General features: G+C 41.0%; 1 protein-coding gene across 1 annotated transcript in view; it reads left to right on the top strand.

Moving 5' to 3' along the window:
* Positions 1–81: 81 nt before the first annotated feature.
* The window catches only part of tbck (TBC1 domain containing kinase), a 43657-nt gene continuing 28339 nt past the window's right edge, over positions 82–15399 (top strand). The window contains exons 1-21 of the mRNA XM_035167565.2: positions 82–217; positions 945–1157; positions 1638–1710; positions 2072–2186; positions 2307–2380; positions 2937–3078; positions 3204–3264; positions 3355–3416; positions 3733–3794; positions 4124–4272; positions 4680–4818; positions 4918–5017; positions 5785–5834; positions 5962–6091; positions 7113–7211; positions 7302–7364; positions 7460–7586; positions 7775–7825; positions 7915–7998; positions 10491–10576; positions 13291–13327. Coding sequence (XP_035023456.1) covers positions 965–1157; positions 1638–1710; positions 2072–2186; positions 2307–2380; positions 2937–3078; positions 3204–3264; positions 3355–3416; positions 3733–3794; positions 4124–4272; positions 4680–4818; positions 4918–5017; positions 5785–5834; positions 5962–6091; positions 7113–7211; positions 7302–7364; positions 7460–7586; positions 7775–7825; positions 7915–7998; positions 10491–10576; positions 13291–13327 — 1897 coding nt within the window. The 5' untranslated portion in view covers positions 82–217; positions 945–964. The remainder of the gene's footprint in view (positions 218–944; positions 1158–1637; positions 1711–2071; positions 2187–2306; positions 2381–2936; positions 3079–3203; positions 3265–3354; positions 3417–3732; positions 3795–4123; positions 4273–4679; positions 4819–4917; positions 5018–5784; positions 5835–5961; positions 6092–7112; positions 7212–7301; positions 7365–7459; positions 7587–7774; positions 7826–7914; positions 7999–10490; positions 10577–13290; positions 13328–15399) is intronic.

Here is a 15399-nt window from a genome sequence, read left to right as displayed (position 1 = left end):
GTATATTTTCGACAGATTCAAGCATTTAAATCTATTTTTAAAAATCGTCCTTCGTGCACCACATTGTCGCGCTGATGTGACGTCACGTGGGTCACGTTCACTCAGCTGTTTCCCTTCACAGAGGCAGGAAAGGATTTCATTAAAGAATACATCTTGAAAAGTGTTTTTTTTATTTCAGGCTCATGCTGTGGACGCGTTTGCCGACTTCCTGTTGACCGTGAGTACATCTTCCATGGGTGATGGACACGAGATCATTAGTAATAAGGCATTTATATTCATCACTCGACCACAGACTCAGGTTGGGTTCAACCACTGGGTTTTAACCATAAAGTATCACCGCTTGTTCATGAGATTGCTGCACATCTCAACCATATGATGCAAATACTGTTTAATTACAGCGACAGTGTTAATCTGACACTTTCTCGAATGGTTGTATTTGATTTCAGACAACGTCAACAAATCTACAAGCTTTAACTAACCCGTCGGGTTAATATACACCTTATCGATCCCATGTCGGGGGAATGTGCTTATTACAACAGTTATAATGGAGACAAAATGTAGACAAGAGAACACGAGTAAGTATAGAATAATTTAAAAAAAAGGCAATACAAAAAAAATCTGAGAATATGTACATTATATACCTTTCTCTACAGACAGAATATTGTGGGTATAACTAAATGTGCTGGAGTAAAGGGCACTGCCACAGGATCATTGCAGAGAGGTGGGTGGCAAGGAGGGGAATATAGGTAAATTTCACAATAAGAGGCTTACTTATGGAGTCATATGATCACTGTGTATTTTGTAATTGGCAAATGGAAAAGTAATATGCAAATAGTAATGTTTAGCAAAAAGTGAGATCTGATAATGCTGTTTCCAATACTCCTCTCACTCAAATTCATCTATATTATCACATATCATTCATACATTGTCTCTCCCATTCTCAGTGCATCAAGCCAGTGGCAGGATGAGGCCCCTCAAAGATGCTGAGCTGGGGGCCTTCACCTTCTTTGCCTCTGCTCTCCCTCACGATGTCTGTGGGAGCAATGGCCTCCCCCTCACCCCCAACTCCATCAAAATCCTGGGACGCTTTCAGATCCTCAAGACCGTCACTCACCCCAGACTGTGTCAGTATGTGGACATCTCCAGAGGGAAACATGGTACGACTTTCTGTCTTTTCTAATCATGATGCAAACAACATTGTTCCATTTCATGACTTTATGTATTAGTTAATTTTTCAGTTTTGTAATACTATATCCTTGATGTGTACTTTCACGGAACTTATCCAAAACATACACTGACCTGTTATTTATGCAGCCAAGATAGATCTGACTCTCCCGGCATTTGTTTCATAAAATCAGATGGACCTCTATTAATCCAGATGTTGCTCCAAAGTTACAAAAACAAAGAATTTTATAGTAAAATAAATGAGGTAAGAAAATATCAAGTTTAATGAGGCCAGTTCCTAAATATATAACAATACAAGTAAGATAAGTTACATAAATATAAAATACATAAAAGAGTAAACTAAAAATCTGATATTAAGTATTAGACGGTATCTTGAAAAACACACATCCTAAATATCAATAAATGTTTGCAGTTGCGTTTGCTTACTTACGTTTCTTCTTCTTGTTCGATAGAACGACTGATTGTCGTTGCTGAGCACTATGAAAGCAGTTTAAGCGATTTCCAAAAACAGCGGAAGACTGTCAGGTGAGATTGTCATTACAAATCCTCTTAACTATTTAGCAGAGTAAATGTGAAAAAGCTGAAGTTCCTTTACTTTTTCTGTTGAACAATTAGCGTTAAACCTCCTATTGTTGATAAATAATGTTGTTTATAACGGCCGAACTTAGGTTTGCATAAACGTATATCAACAGTTTGCTGAGTTTCTAATCCCTAAATAGTTAAAATGTATACATGTACGTATCTCTGCTCTGACCTCGTATCCACCTGACCCTCAAAAAGCTTTGACACATACTTATCTTTGTGTGTGTGTGTGTGTGTGTGTGTGTGTGTGTGTGTGTGTGTGTGTGTGTGTGTGTGTGTGTGTGTGTGTGTGTGTTTGTGTTAGCCCAGAGAAGGTGCTGCAGATCGCCTTCGAGGTCCTTGAAGGTCTGGAGTTTATGAACAAACACGGTATGGTGCACAGGGCCCTCAGTGCACACAACGTGCTGATGGACTGCAAGGTATCGTCTCCATCCAATTGAGCTGTTTTACGTTTGTCTGAATGTCTCTGCAGCTGAAAGGAAATAGAGCGATCACCCAAATGCTGCATCGTCATTCTAAGATGGATCTTTTCTTTGTAGGGGAATGTCAAGCTGGCAAAGTTTGGCCTTTACCACATGACTGATCATGGAGCTGATGTAGATTTCCCCATTGGGTATGTCCTCTTCTCCTCATTTATCACTGAGAATGGTTCATTACTGCTCCTCTGGAATTCTTCAACTGGTTTGACTGAGCTATGCCAGCTGTCTGTTCAGGGTCAAAGGTTCACTGGTATCTGTTTGATGTTCGCCAGATCATAAAAAAAAGGCAAATGGCCATAAAATTGAACCATAATTGCCCATCATTTTTCATAGAAACCAGGTTTTAAGGCATCAAAATAGTTTCCTGGTTGAGGAACTGTAACAGATCGTTGGGCTTTTATCCTAATCCAAAGGCCTTTGTGTTCTACCGAGTATCTGTGTGTAATATCCTTCTGCAGATTGAAAAGAGAGAACATCGCACATGCCCACTGTTTCCAACACAGGACATCTGGATGGAAAATGTGCTGTGTTGTGTGGATTGTTTTTAGGATTAACTGAGCATACTTCAACTAATGCCAGAGATATGAACAGCACAGTTTAGATTACTAGAGGAAACTAGATCTCTACAATAAGTCTTATTCAGAGGCTTACAAAGTAATGTTCTTATCTGCTCTGGGATCTCGACCTCAGGTACCCATCATACCTTGCACCAGAGGTGATCGCTCAGGGCTCTTTCCACCCCAGTGACCATTCTCGTGATGAAGCTCCTCTGCCGTCAGGACCCAAGACTGATGTCTGGTCTCTTGGGGTGTTGCTTTTTGAATTGTGTGCAGTCAGTGTCATTCATAAATTACTTTATTCATACACAACTGTTATAATGTTACGTTTTTTTAACTTACATCTCATGCTGTGTGGATTGATTTCACCTTAAAGTCTAATGCCGTGAACCTGTTACAGGGCAGACGCCTGCTGCAGAATATTGATATAAGCGAGAGACTAAAATTCATTCTAACCTTGGGTAAGTGGGGGGGGGGCATAATTATTTCAAGTACAGAGCAATATGCTCTTAAGCTCAATTAGGCTTATGCTGTGGTGTTGTCATTCTCAGGTTGCATGGACGACATTGTCACTGTCCTTGCCGAGGAACATGGTTGCCTTGATACAATTAAGGTAGGTAAAAAATTATATATTTATATATGGTCTGTTAAAGCTAAAGGATCCTTTAAAGCTAAAGGATTATTTGTCTGTAAGTATTTCTGTGTCTCTCTATCACGCCAAATAATTATTAAAAATAGAATTTTCACAATTTATAATAAATCAGAATTGCACTGTATTATAATATATACAGACACTTGCAAATCCTCCCACTGTTCGTTTTGCAGAAACACTTTCAATCTTTCTTTCATTTTTGAGATTATTGGAAGATATAATAGCATCTATTTATATATTTTGTGTGTAACTGTAGCCAATTACCTCATTTCTGCAGGAGCTGCCTGAGGACGTTCTGGAGTTATTAAGGAAATGCTTGACCTTTCATCCATCCAAACGGTAAATACACTCTGTGCTGGACATCATATCCTGTCGGAGGACATTGGCCGTTTAGTTTCCAAAACACTTTGGTCACGCACGTTACGAAGTAGTCTTGTCTCTGCAGCATGTGCGTCAGAGAGGATTCAGGCGACGAGTGAAATGATACCAAAACAAACAGATTCAAGTTATTGGCTGAAACTGTGACAAATGTCTTTCAGGACCTTGAGTGACTAAAGGTTTAGGATAAAAACGTATCAAGTTTTTACACAGCTACGCCTGAAAGGCACAGTTGGTGTTTTCCTCTGTTTTTTGATTTTATGACCATGAAGACTTTGTGTATCCTTCAGGCCAACCCCTGCAGAGCTTCTGGTAGACCCTGTGTTCGCTGGGGTCTCATGCCTCTACACGCCCTTCCAGAAGCCTGTCAGCCTCTTCTCCTCCTCCCTCCGCTGTGCACATCTGGAGCTCCCAGACGACATCAGTGACCTTTGCAAAGGTCTGTGCCAAACACATCCAACTGTACAGCGCATCAACATGCACACTGATCACCTCAAACATATAGTTTCTTAAAACTGGATTATCTTGAAGCAGCTTTAATTAATACTGTCAGTATTAGTTATAGTGGCAGACAGAAGTCAAAACATCTGCTGTAAAAACCCATTTCTGTGATAATCGTCTTTGATATTGAAGATGTTTTGGTTACCTCAAATAACCTTTTTTGTTTTTGATTGTATTGTTTTGCTCTTATTCCTATAACTTGCATATCATTTAATTTGTTGTTTGTTTTAATTTAATTTCAATTTAACAGCATCAGAAAAGGAAAATCATTCAGCGGCTGTTACATGTTACAGCGCCTCCTGTGTTTGTGGGGAGGTGTTTACTGTTTTGTGTGCGTGCTGTTAGATGACGATGATGACTACCTGTCAGAGCGGGCCATAGACGAGGTTTACCATCTGTGGTGTCTGGCTGGAGGAGACCTGGAGAAGGAGCTGACCAATAAGGAGATCATACAGTCCAAACCTCCAATCTGCACACTGCCCAAGTACAACACACACACACACACAGACACACACACGGACGTATGTTGTAGTTAATTTCATACCCAGATGCGGTACAATGTATTTTCATTTCTCTGTTCTAGTTTTGTCCTGGAAGACGGCGAGTCATTTGGTCAGGGCAGGGATCGAAGTTTCTTACTGGACGACACGACAGTGACACTCTCTCTGTGCCAACTCAGAAATGTAAGACAAAAAAACGTGTACATGTCCAATATTGTGTAAATTAAGGTATTGTGTATATATGAATTCATACTCTTCATCCACTACTGAGTGTTAAAGCTAATTATAGAAAAAAGCACAGGATTGATTTATTGATTCGTAGATTGAAAATTTATCTTCATCAGCAACTGTCCTGATAATCTATCATTTCAGTGATTTCTCCAGGATTTCAAACATTTGGTGATTCCAGTCTCACAAGTGTGAGACTTAAATGTTTTTTCTTATTTTACCATCACTGTTAACTGATAATCTTTGGATATTGAAGTGTTGATATAATTTTATTTAAACAGGGAAAGGCCATTGAGAGCAAGCTCTCTTTTGCAAGGATGCCCTGAATTACAATACAACACAAGAAATGCATCAGTAAAGAAATCAATTCACTTTACATCGATAAATTGTACAACAAACAACATTTAGCAACAGAGAATACAACAATCAGCAAGAGACAGACTAAGGACATCAACTGATCAGACAAAGCAAGGTTTTTGAAGAAGTCGCCATGGAGACCAATGACATTTGTTTTTGTTTTCTGACCCAAATAATTACTTGTAATCAATAGATTAATCAAGATACGTTTTTTTCATCACTGTCCCTAAACCTAATAATCAAATTAGATTTTCTCAGCAAAACATTGTACAAAGGGAAAATACTACTTAATTAACGACGTGCTCATTTGTATTTGCACGAGTGTATTCGTATTTTCAAGATGAGCTTCTCTCTGTCTTATCCAGAGACTGAAGGATGTGGCAGGAGAAGCCTATTACCCTCTGCTGGAAGACGAGTAAGCAATCTCAATCCTGAACCGCCTGTCGACATCCTCTCTTCCCCCTGTCACCAGTTTTCACGCCGGCTGATCATTTGTTTTGACTCGGGTAATGTCATATTCCCTTCACTTCTCCCTCCCTCAGACAGTCGAGCCTGCCCCAGTCCAACAGCAGCAATGAGCTGTCGACCACCGTCACACTGCCACTCATCATCCGCGAGAGAGACACCGAGTACCAACTCATCCGCATCATCCTCTTTGACAGGCTGCTCAAGGTCAGGACTCCACACAAATTCACGCATTCACACACACATGCACACACACATGCACACACACATGCACACATTTGAAGACACAAGTGTGTAAGACACACATGAAAAATTGTACTCACTCTAATTGGAAAATAAAGTAAAAGTGGTAGAACCTGGTGCTTGTTTTATCTCAAATCATATTTCCTGTATTCATAATAATTATTATCTAAACCGTAGGCTGTATATGAAGATGGACGATGCGTCCTCACTTCCTCCCGATATACAAAAATTAAGTTAAAATATCCCAGATGCAGGTGCCGATGTCTTGCGTATCGAGGTCCTGCTGATACACGAACTCGACCAATCAGGAGTCAGTCTCAGCTGTCAATCACGACATTTCACCTTATTTATATAGCAGCAAATGAATATTTAAAACCAATCTTATTCCTCCTTTATACCAGAATTAGGGGGTATACGCTAGTAAACCCATTAAAAAAGGTGATTGATTCCGTTTCCATTGCCACTAGAGGAGTTTCCCTTTCTGCATATTCAATGTCACAAACGTACTAAAAACTGAGCAGCTTTCTAACCTCGCTGTCACCTGCCAAATTAGCACGTTCAACCATGTGTCATGTTTCCATCCCTGCTGATTAAAACCCGTGTCTACTGCAGAGTCATTGGACCTGGGAGTGAACGCCAATAATATTCATTCCCTTTGTGGACAAAAGTCAAACGTGAGCCTGTTTTTCAAACAGTGGAAAAGGGGCTTACATACCTAACATACCTAAACTGACAGAAACCATCTTTGAACAAAATTTATTTTACGTGTATTTGGATTGTTTAGTTTGGTTCATGTCTCAACCACTAACATGGAGGAGCTGGGGTTTATGACCTATACTGCAGCCAGCCACCAGGGGTGATCACGATGTTTTGGCTTCACTTTCGGGGGACCTGTCGTGTCACCCAGCTTCATATGCAGCCTACAGTCTAAACAGATGATTGTTGAATGAAAGGCTGGGTGATACTTTCTTTGTTTTGTCATCAGGCGTATCCTTACAAGAAGAACCTGGTGTGGAAAGAGGCCAGAGTGGATATTCCCCCTCTGGTTCGAGGATTGGCGTGGGCTGCACTCCTGGGCATTGAGGTAGAAGAGTAGAATATGGTTGTAAGTTGAGATAGTGAATGGTTTTAACTTTGTTTGATGTGGACACTCATCCTTCTTGTTTTCACACAGGGAGATATTCAAGCCAAATATGAAACTATAGACAAGGATACTCCCATTCCTACTGACAGACAGGTAGCTATTTTCTCTTTAGTCACCTATTTTCCGGGGGAACAATTCTTTTAAGGTTACATCTCAACATTTTGTCTGTTTGTGTGTTCTTGTTGCAGATTGAGGTGGACATCCCACGCTGCCACCAGTACGACGAGCTGCTGTCATCTCCTCAGGGTCACATCAAGTTCAGACGCGTGTTGAAAGCCTGGGTGGTTTCCCACCCTGACCTGGTCTACTGGCAGGGTCAGTGTCTCTCCTGTCAAATCTGTTACTGTTCCCCTCTCTGTTCCATTTGTACAGTTCTGTACTGTGCTTCGTGGGACTGAACACTAGATGGTGTTCATGTCCCATCCTGTAAACTCCTCATCCTTGTTCACCAGGTACATCTATGTGGCTCGACAGCAACTGTTCTGATTTTCTTTTCGTTACAGGTCTGGATTCCCTTTGTGCTCCATTCCTATACTTGAATTTCAACAATGAAGGTAAAACACTGATTAAAACTGCAGCTTAGTTCTGGTACTGCTTATTGCTGTTTAACTCTGACTTCATGATCATGTCACACTCTTCACAGCCCTGGCGTATGCCTGCATGTCTGCGTTCATCCCCAAATACTTGTACAACTTTTTCCTGAAGGACAACTCTCATGTTATTCAAGGTGAGATATATGCAACTTATTTTTGGGTTAAGCTTAAGTCACTGTAGCCGTTTTCAGACATGGACTCCAGAGAATGTCCAGAAAATTGTTTCCGGACATTTTCTGGAGTTTGCCTTCCACATATGAAGAACGCATCAGGAGTTTATCCGGGTCAGACGCATTCACTACAACAGGAAAATGTCTGAATTATTCAGGTGGGGGTTGCACCTGGGTAGATTAGCAGGAGGCTGGACAGTGACGTATTCTTTATTGTCCCCTTAGGTGAATTGGTTTGCAGAAATAATCACAGTGCATTTTTCACACATCAACATAAGAAAAACAGCTCTGGATTGACAGAGGTAGATGTTTGTTTCAGACCAGCGAGACGTCCTAATGTTTGTGCATGTTTAAAAATTGTACAGCTTATGGAAAAAAGGACATTTTCAATCAGTTTTTCTGGTTAACAGAGGGGGGGACAATAACGTAGAATTCCAAGCTTGAAATCAGATTTTTGTTCAGAGCAAATCAACACCGTCACTGGCCCTGATCACCAAAAGCGCTTGAATCTCGTCAATCTTGACATTTGTATTCTCCCAGTCTCGCGTCTGTGGCGTTTTAGAAGTGTCATCAACGTGCCCACTCGCTCACTGTTAATTTTCATTTTAATGCGGAAATTCTGACTTGTGCTGACTCAGAAATTTTATTAGGGAGCTGTCAAGAAAAGTTCCAGGAAATGTGCAGAGCAACACACTCAGACATTTGCGTTCCCCTCTTGAAAACTTCAGTTAAGTGTCAGGAGTTAAATGTCTCACAGTTCTGTGATCTCAACAGCATTTTTTATGTTTCTCCTGATTGCAATATAATTGACACACTCTGCTTCCCTCTTCTATATCACTTCTTTCCACTTCAGACGTTCAGTGTTGTTGAGCTAATGCATTCAACTGCCACCGCGAGTTAAGTAATAAGTATTAAACATAGTCAGAGCATTCAGCTAAGTTCAAAAACAAATTAACATCTGCTGGCACAGAGCATCAGGCCGTCAACTCACTGTTGATTAAATTTTGCCTCCATGTTGTTTCGAAGCTGCGAAAACTAATTTCAGTCTGATTTAATGGAGTTTGCAGCTGAGCCACATCATTTAGAGATGGGGAAACAAATGAAACTGCAAAAGCCTGCAGAGAAATGTCAAAAGCAATTCCTACGTGACTGACAAACAGCCCGGCCATACACCTCTTGAACTCTGTGGGGAATGTGGCCATTATCATTTCTTTCCACTGCTTAGATGCCCTGGAGAGCTAGATAATGTTTATCTGTCTGGTCAGAGCTCTGTTGTTGAATTACAGTGTGTGGAATGGCATTAGCACGGCATTAAGCTGCATGAGTCTCCTTTTGACATGTACAGTAGTTGGTTTCCAAGGTTGCACAGTGGATCAGGAGTGCTCTGTCTGCAGCGTTTCAGTCATGAAATGTCCAATTTAATAACGCACATCTCATCACCTGCTGGTCTAATAAAGGAAGGGATTTCTATCTTATATCTTATATCTTATGTCTACTGTTATGACCAGCTCATTTAATGCCACTACAATCAAGGGAGGTCTACAAGGATAGCTTGAATCAAAGCAACATTATTTAATATAATCAAAAGAATAACAAAATATATGCATGTCAAGTCAGTCGTCAGTGTGTGGGATGTAGTGTACTTATGTTCACACCGGGGATCAGAGAGAGCGTAGCTTAGATGAGGGGGTGGGATTTATCAGTTGCTTTTTTTCAAAGCCTTTCCAGGTTTTCAAGCCCCAGCTTTAAAGCAACACTATGTAACTTTTACTGAGCAACAGCGCCCTCTGCAGCCACACGTGGTGAGTAATTCTGCGATTTAGTGGTTTTCATGTAGAGAAAAGTCTATCGATGTGTTGACTGGTGCTCTGACTGCGGCGTCCCACTCTTTGAACTGAAACACAACTTAATGGTGGCTATTACCTATGATTCCCAGCTTCCTGAACCAGAGGAGCTCCCATTGTTACAAATACACCAAACTCTCTTCAGAATTCTTCATATTTAAAGTTTGCTCGATGTAAATTGGAAATAAACGCTGGTTTTCAATGACTTCTAAGTCTCTTTATCTGATCTACAGTTCAGCGTTACTCTTGAACTTGCTGGACCTGATTATAGTTACACGCTTCTCACAGGAGATAGTACCTGAGTAGGAACAGACACTCAGGCAGAGGAGAGGGAATGAAAGCGACACCTTTCTCCTTATTTCCATATGCACAAGTGAACCATCCAACTAATTTTGAAGCTGCAATTTTAAGGTTAAAAAAAGTTGCATGGTGTTGCTTTAAATCATCCTTTATTCGCTAAGTTCGTGTATGTTTATTTTATTTTTCAAATACCTTGTGCGTTCTTTTTCTTTAGTGTGAAGTCTTTGGTTGAAAACACTTTCTTTCAGATCTATGTTCACAAGCTGCCCAGTAGATTACACTTTGCCCTTTTTGCCTTTTTGCCTGATTCAGAGTACCTGACGGTCTTCTCCCAAATGATTGCCTTCCATGACCCAGAGCTCAGCAACCATCTAAATGAGATTGGCTTCATTCCAGATGTAAGTAATCAAGAGTGCACGTGCCCTGTCCCACCGACAACAATAAACATTAGTGGAGGACACAGTCGGGCATCACGTCTTTTATTGCAAGTTTACCTTTAATGGGAAGTCAGAGTTGGCTGGGAATTCTTCCAGTTTCTCGCTCCGCACCAGTGGCAAAGTAAATGCCCATCCATAGATCACTGTGTATACCTTACATTGTCATTGACATTTTTTTCCCCGCACCCTCCCGTCCAGAATCTGTGGCCAGGGTCAAGTTCTCCCTATAGTCCAGCAGTGATGATTTATACAACGACTAAAGTCTGCCGGGCACACTTAATGATTGTCCTCTGCCACACTTACCTTATTTTTCTTACTCTGTGCCACCTCTCGCTGCCCTTCGCTTTCCCTCTCACAGCTCTGCTCCGACAGTGACAAGGTTAAAGTCTCCACGGTCTCTCTCGGGTTTCAGTTAGTGTGCTGATGAATGTGTGTCCGCCGTCCACCGGCTACTGGGACGTCATCCAATGAAAAGTGGGGTCTTTATCGCTGAGGAGTCAGGGATTTTTAACCCTCCTGCTCCTCGCAGTTTCTGATGCCTCAGCTCCTTTTTCTGAAGTGGTGCAAGTGATGCACAAACTGCCTGTCTGTTATAATTTAAACTGCTTGAAAAAAGATATTTAGCGAAGATACATGCTTGTTGCTCAAATGTCTATGTAGCCTAGGTTGGCTCTTCACGGTAAATCCTGCTGACTTGACACTTGCTGGGTTTACAATACAATCTTTGAGAGATTCTGGAGAGAAGGCAGGTTGCAGCCGACCACAGCTCCCACTTCAGGTCCTGGGTGATGAAGGTGTCCTGGACAATGATCCAAGTGTCACTTCTCTGTGACTCTGTGACTAAACAGATCTGTACAGGCTTATTATAGTGCTCCCTTTGGACCAGTCTGTTACATTCTCTGCATCTAAGTAGTGACTCTCTCAGACTGTCAATGTGGAATAACACCCAAATGTGCTTAAGATATTTTTTAATACAGTGTAAAAGTCATAGTAGGTGTACATTACATTACATTCCATATCATTTAGCTGACGCTTTTATCCAAAGCGACTTACAATAAGTGACCAATTTATCTACACGATCTGGTATTTGCAGCAATCTTGGCGGTAAGGGAAGTTGAATGGAGTGTCACAAACGGGTTCCTGGCTGTCTGGGTGGGGCTACAACAGATTTGTCAACAGTCATAGTAAGTAATTATATATAAGAGCACTTCTCTGGAACTGTGGAGTGGCTGTTTAAACAATACACTTTATTAAAAGAAGAATTTGTGTCAGTTAGTGTCGCTCCAGATTTTGGTGGAATTTCAGGTCAACGGCTTTTCACAGGAATCTGCGGGCAGCACAGAAAACCACCAGGAACTGCCTGGAATTGCCGCAGGGTTCCAGTTTCTGGCAGTTTTACCAGCCTGAGAATGTTGGCAGTTGACCCCCCGGCTCCTAGGCCTGGGGGAGGCTTTCACATGTAAATGAAAATGCTGTGAGCTTTACAAGTGCAAATCAGGATAGTTTCACTCAGTGGTGCAGAGGTAACACCTTTTTCTAAAAGGTACTAACTTAGGTACCATCTAAAATATCTGGCGTGAGTACACCAGGCTTAAAATAAATATAAAATCTGAAATTCTAGCTTATATAGATTTCAACCAGGAAAGGAAACTTCTTATGCCTGTTTTTATTGCTAGGCCAGGATAATATTGGAACAAGCTTTGTTGACACAGCTTTCAAGCTTGATGTCAATCCCAGTAATTAGACTTTACAGACCTTTAATCCCCTTTTTCCTGTGTGAACTTCAGAGAGCACCCTGAACTGTTGTATCACTCAGGCAATAAAATCTGTCTGCCTTAAAAGATCAAATATCTCTGCAGTGTGAGATGGATTTTCAATTCACATGTATGCATATCAAAACATGGCAAGCTTCATATATGTTGTCTTCTCAGATAGATCTTATACAAGCATGCAAAACCACAAAGTAATCAGGCGGAAATGTTGTGGCGTTCAAGGTCTGCGCTCCAGTGATGCCACAGGCACAGTCGGATTGGATGTAGCCAGTGGTCTAATTCAGGCCATTTTCAATTTGGCCACCTCTCCTCTCCTGGGTCTGCCATTTACACCTACACTAATCCAATCTGGCCGGACTTGCAGTGCTGCTGCACAGCTGTTAAGATTGAGGCTGGAACTCGGGAGTGCTGTGGCTTGCTCTCCTGCTCATCACTCCCGGCCGCCGAGGAGGTTGTCTGAACAGTCCCCAGCTCCCCTGCAATTAGCTGTCAGTTAAGTGGCTGAGAGGAGCTGCAGTTATATCTTCTCCAGACCCTTTTGCTGCTGAGTGATACAGAGCCGCAGCGGCAGTGACCATCAATTGCCAGGTGTTGGAGCAGGTGGTTATTGATGGAGTGCGTGTGTACGGTTGTAGGTAAGTGTGTGTGTGTGTGTGCGTGGTCTTTGCATGTCCTCCTGTGGAAGTGTGGAACGGGGAGGACGAGAGGAAGGAGGGATGACAAGATTGACACAATAAAATTCATTGTTTGTTTTCTCTCTTGTTGAATAATAACTGAACCAAAGCTGTTTACCCTTAAATGTTGTTTCTGTGTCTGACAAACCGACTATTACACACATATAGACATTGCATTACTTCACAAATGTGCTGTATCTTTATTCTTTTTTCCCTCTTTTCCGTGCAGCTTTATGCGATTCCATGGTTCCTGACGATGTTTACACGTAAGTAGCTTCTCCTTGTACTCACAGTGTGGATGCTATGCAGCACGGAGCACAATCCCAAACTTTTCAGAGGGTATTTTGAGTTGGAGCAGCGATAAAAGAGGCTGAAAAGGTCATCTGCTCCAGTATGGACACGTTCTGTCTTTGTGTGTTTTTTTTCTTCTCATGGTGACCTTTATTCCAGCCGCTAATTATTTCTATTCCTGAAGGCAAAAGACTCAAACACTCAGTCTTCAGATTTTTTACCAGCTCATCTTTATTTATCTGAAATATTTATTCATGTGAATAACAAAAAATAAAAATCACATCATCAAGATGCAGCTGCAAACATCTTAGATATTTTGAGAAACTAGATACTAACTCAGTAACGACTCACTAAGTTTTTCCAAAACTTCCAAATGCATCATAAGGTCTATATCATAGACTGTATGTTAAGATGGACGACATGAGTGCTGCCCAAAAGTGAAGCCAAAGGGTCTTGATCATCCCATGGTTGCTGGCTGCAGTATAAAATGTTTACCTCCTCCGTTTTAGCAGATGGGACATTGACCATAGTAAAAAGTCAAAGTGCGTGTCAAATAAATATTTCCCCCTAGGTGGTTTATGGATTTTTAGGTAGTTCTTATCTCACTGATGTTTGATCGAAGTGTGAATTTTCTCAGTCAATTTGAATTCAATAAAACAGGGTGAACCGTCATGATTTACAGCTTAGACTGACTCACGACATTTCTGGACAGTGGGAGGATGTTGAGACACGTCGTTCATCTTTATCTACAGTCTATGGTCTATATCAGTAGATGATCTGCTCAGTTATCACTGCACAGTAAATCATATGACAGGATACATGAGAAATGAGACAATGACACATTCATTTTCAGAGTTAATAGTTTTATGTATATGAAGCTTTAAAATCGGAAACAGAAAAACAGCTCTCACAAATGGATGATGGACTTTATATTGTAATTTTTCCAACTCAGAATCTGGTTTTATTGCCAAGCAGGTTTACACATACGAGGAATTTGTGCAAGTATAAAAACAAAAAACGAAAAAAATAGGAAAAATACTATAAGCACCAGGGGAGGGATTATGCAATACTAGAGACAGACTAGTAAACACAAGACACTGGATTGTGCAAAGTACAGATCTTTATTTACCACGGGAAGTGAAAGTGTCAAAGTGTCACAGTCACATAGAGACCAGGCCTTGTTGATGAGGTCAGCAGCAGTCTTGTGGCATGAGGTTTTAGTCCTGATTGCCCGCAGACTCCTGCCAATTTATCTACACGATCTGGTTGTTGCAGCAATCTTGGCGGTAAGGGAAGTTGAATGGAGTGTCACAAACGGGTTCCTTGCTGTCTGGGTGGGGCTACAACAGATTTGTCAATAGTCATAGTAAGTAATTATATATAAGAGCACTTCTCTGGAACTGTGGGGGTGGCTGTTTAAACAATACTGATACCATTGTCTGGATTTTACAGTTCATCAAAGGTGATGTGAAGGGGGATGTTTCGTATGTAGGATGTGGGAGACGAAATCAATTCCAGGTGCTAACTTCCAGGAGGGTAAAAATAAAAAGCCTTTAATGAATATGGATTTAATACATTATAAAAATTCATCAGCACTTACTGGCGAGCTCAGGAGAACCTTGATGCCCATATTTATTAAAGACTTTATATCACTTCTGACGGGGTCACAAACATTACTCTGTTGTTGTGTTTCCTCAAAACTTCAAAAGCTTTTTAAAAATCAAAGAAAGAGAGAAGAGTTTGTGTCAGAAATATTCACAGTGAGAAGATTCGTGTCTACACATGCACTTCTCTAAAAGAGAAAACATCTGTTGACACTCACAAGTTTGTATTGGGGGTGTTGAAAAGGGGCTATTCAGTTAGTTTCATCCAGATAGCATAAGTTCAGATGTTGCACATTATTTTGATATATTTTGGATCAACATTCTTGCAGGACACATTCAGATGTGCAGAATGTAAATTTGTTTTTGTTTTTTGGTCGAACTATTTGATTAAATATGTCGGGTGGTGGGAGTCATGTGGTTTCTGATTACTGTGTAGTTTTTGA

The sequence above is a fragment of the Hippoglossus stenolepis genome, chromosome 2 (assembly GCF_022539355.2).
Source record: "Hippoglossus stenolepis isolate QCI-W04-F060 chromosome 2, HSTE1.2, whole genome shotgun sequence".
NCBI classification, from domain to species: domain Eukaryota; kingdom Metazoa; phylum Chordata; class Actinopteri; order Pleuronectiformes; family Pleuronectidae; genus Hippoglossus; species Hippoglossus stenolepis.
Note: the sequence above shows the minus strand (reverse complement) of the source record. Positions and strands in the feature narration are given on the sequence as shown.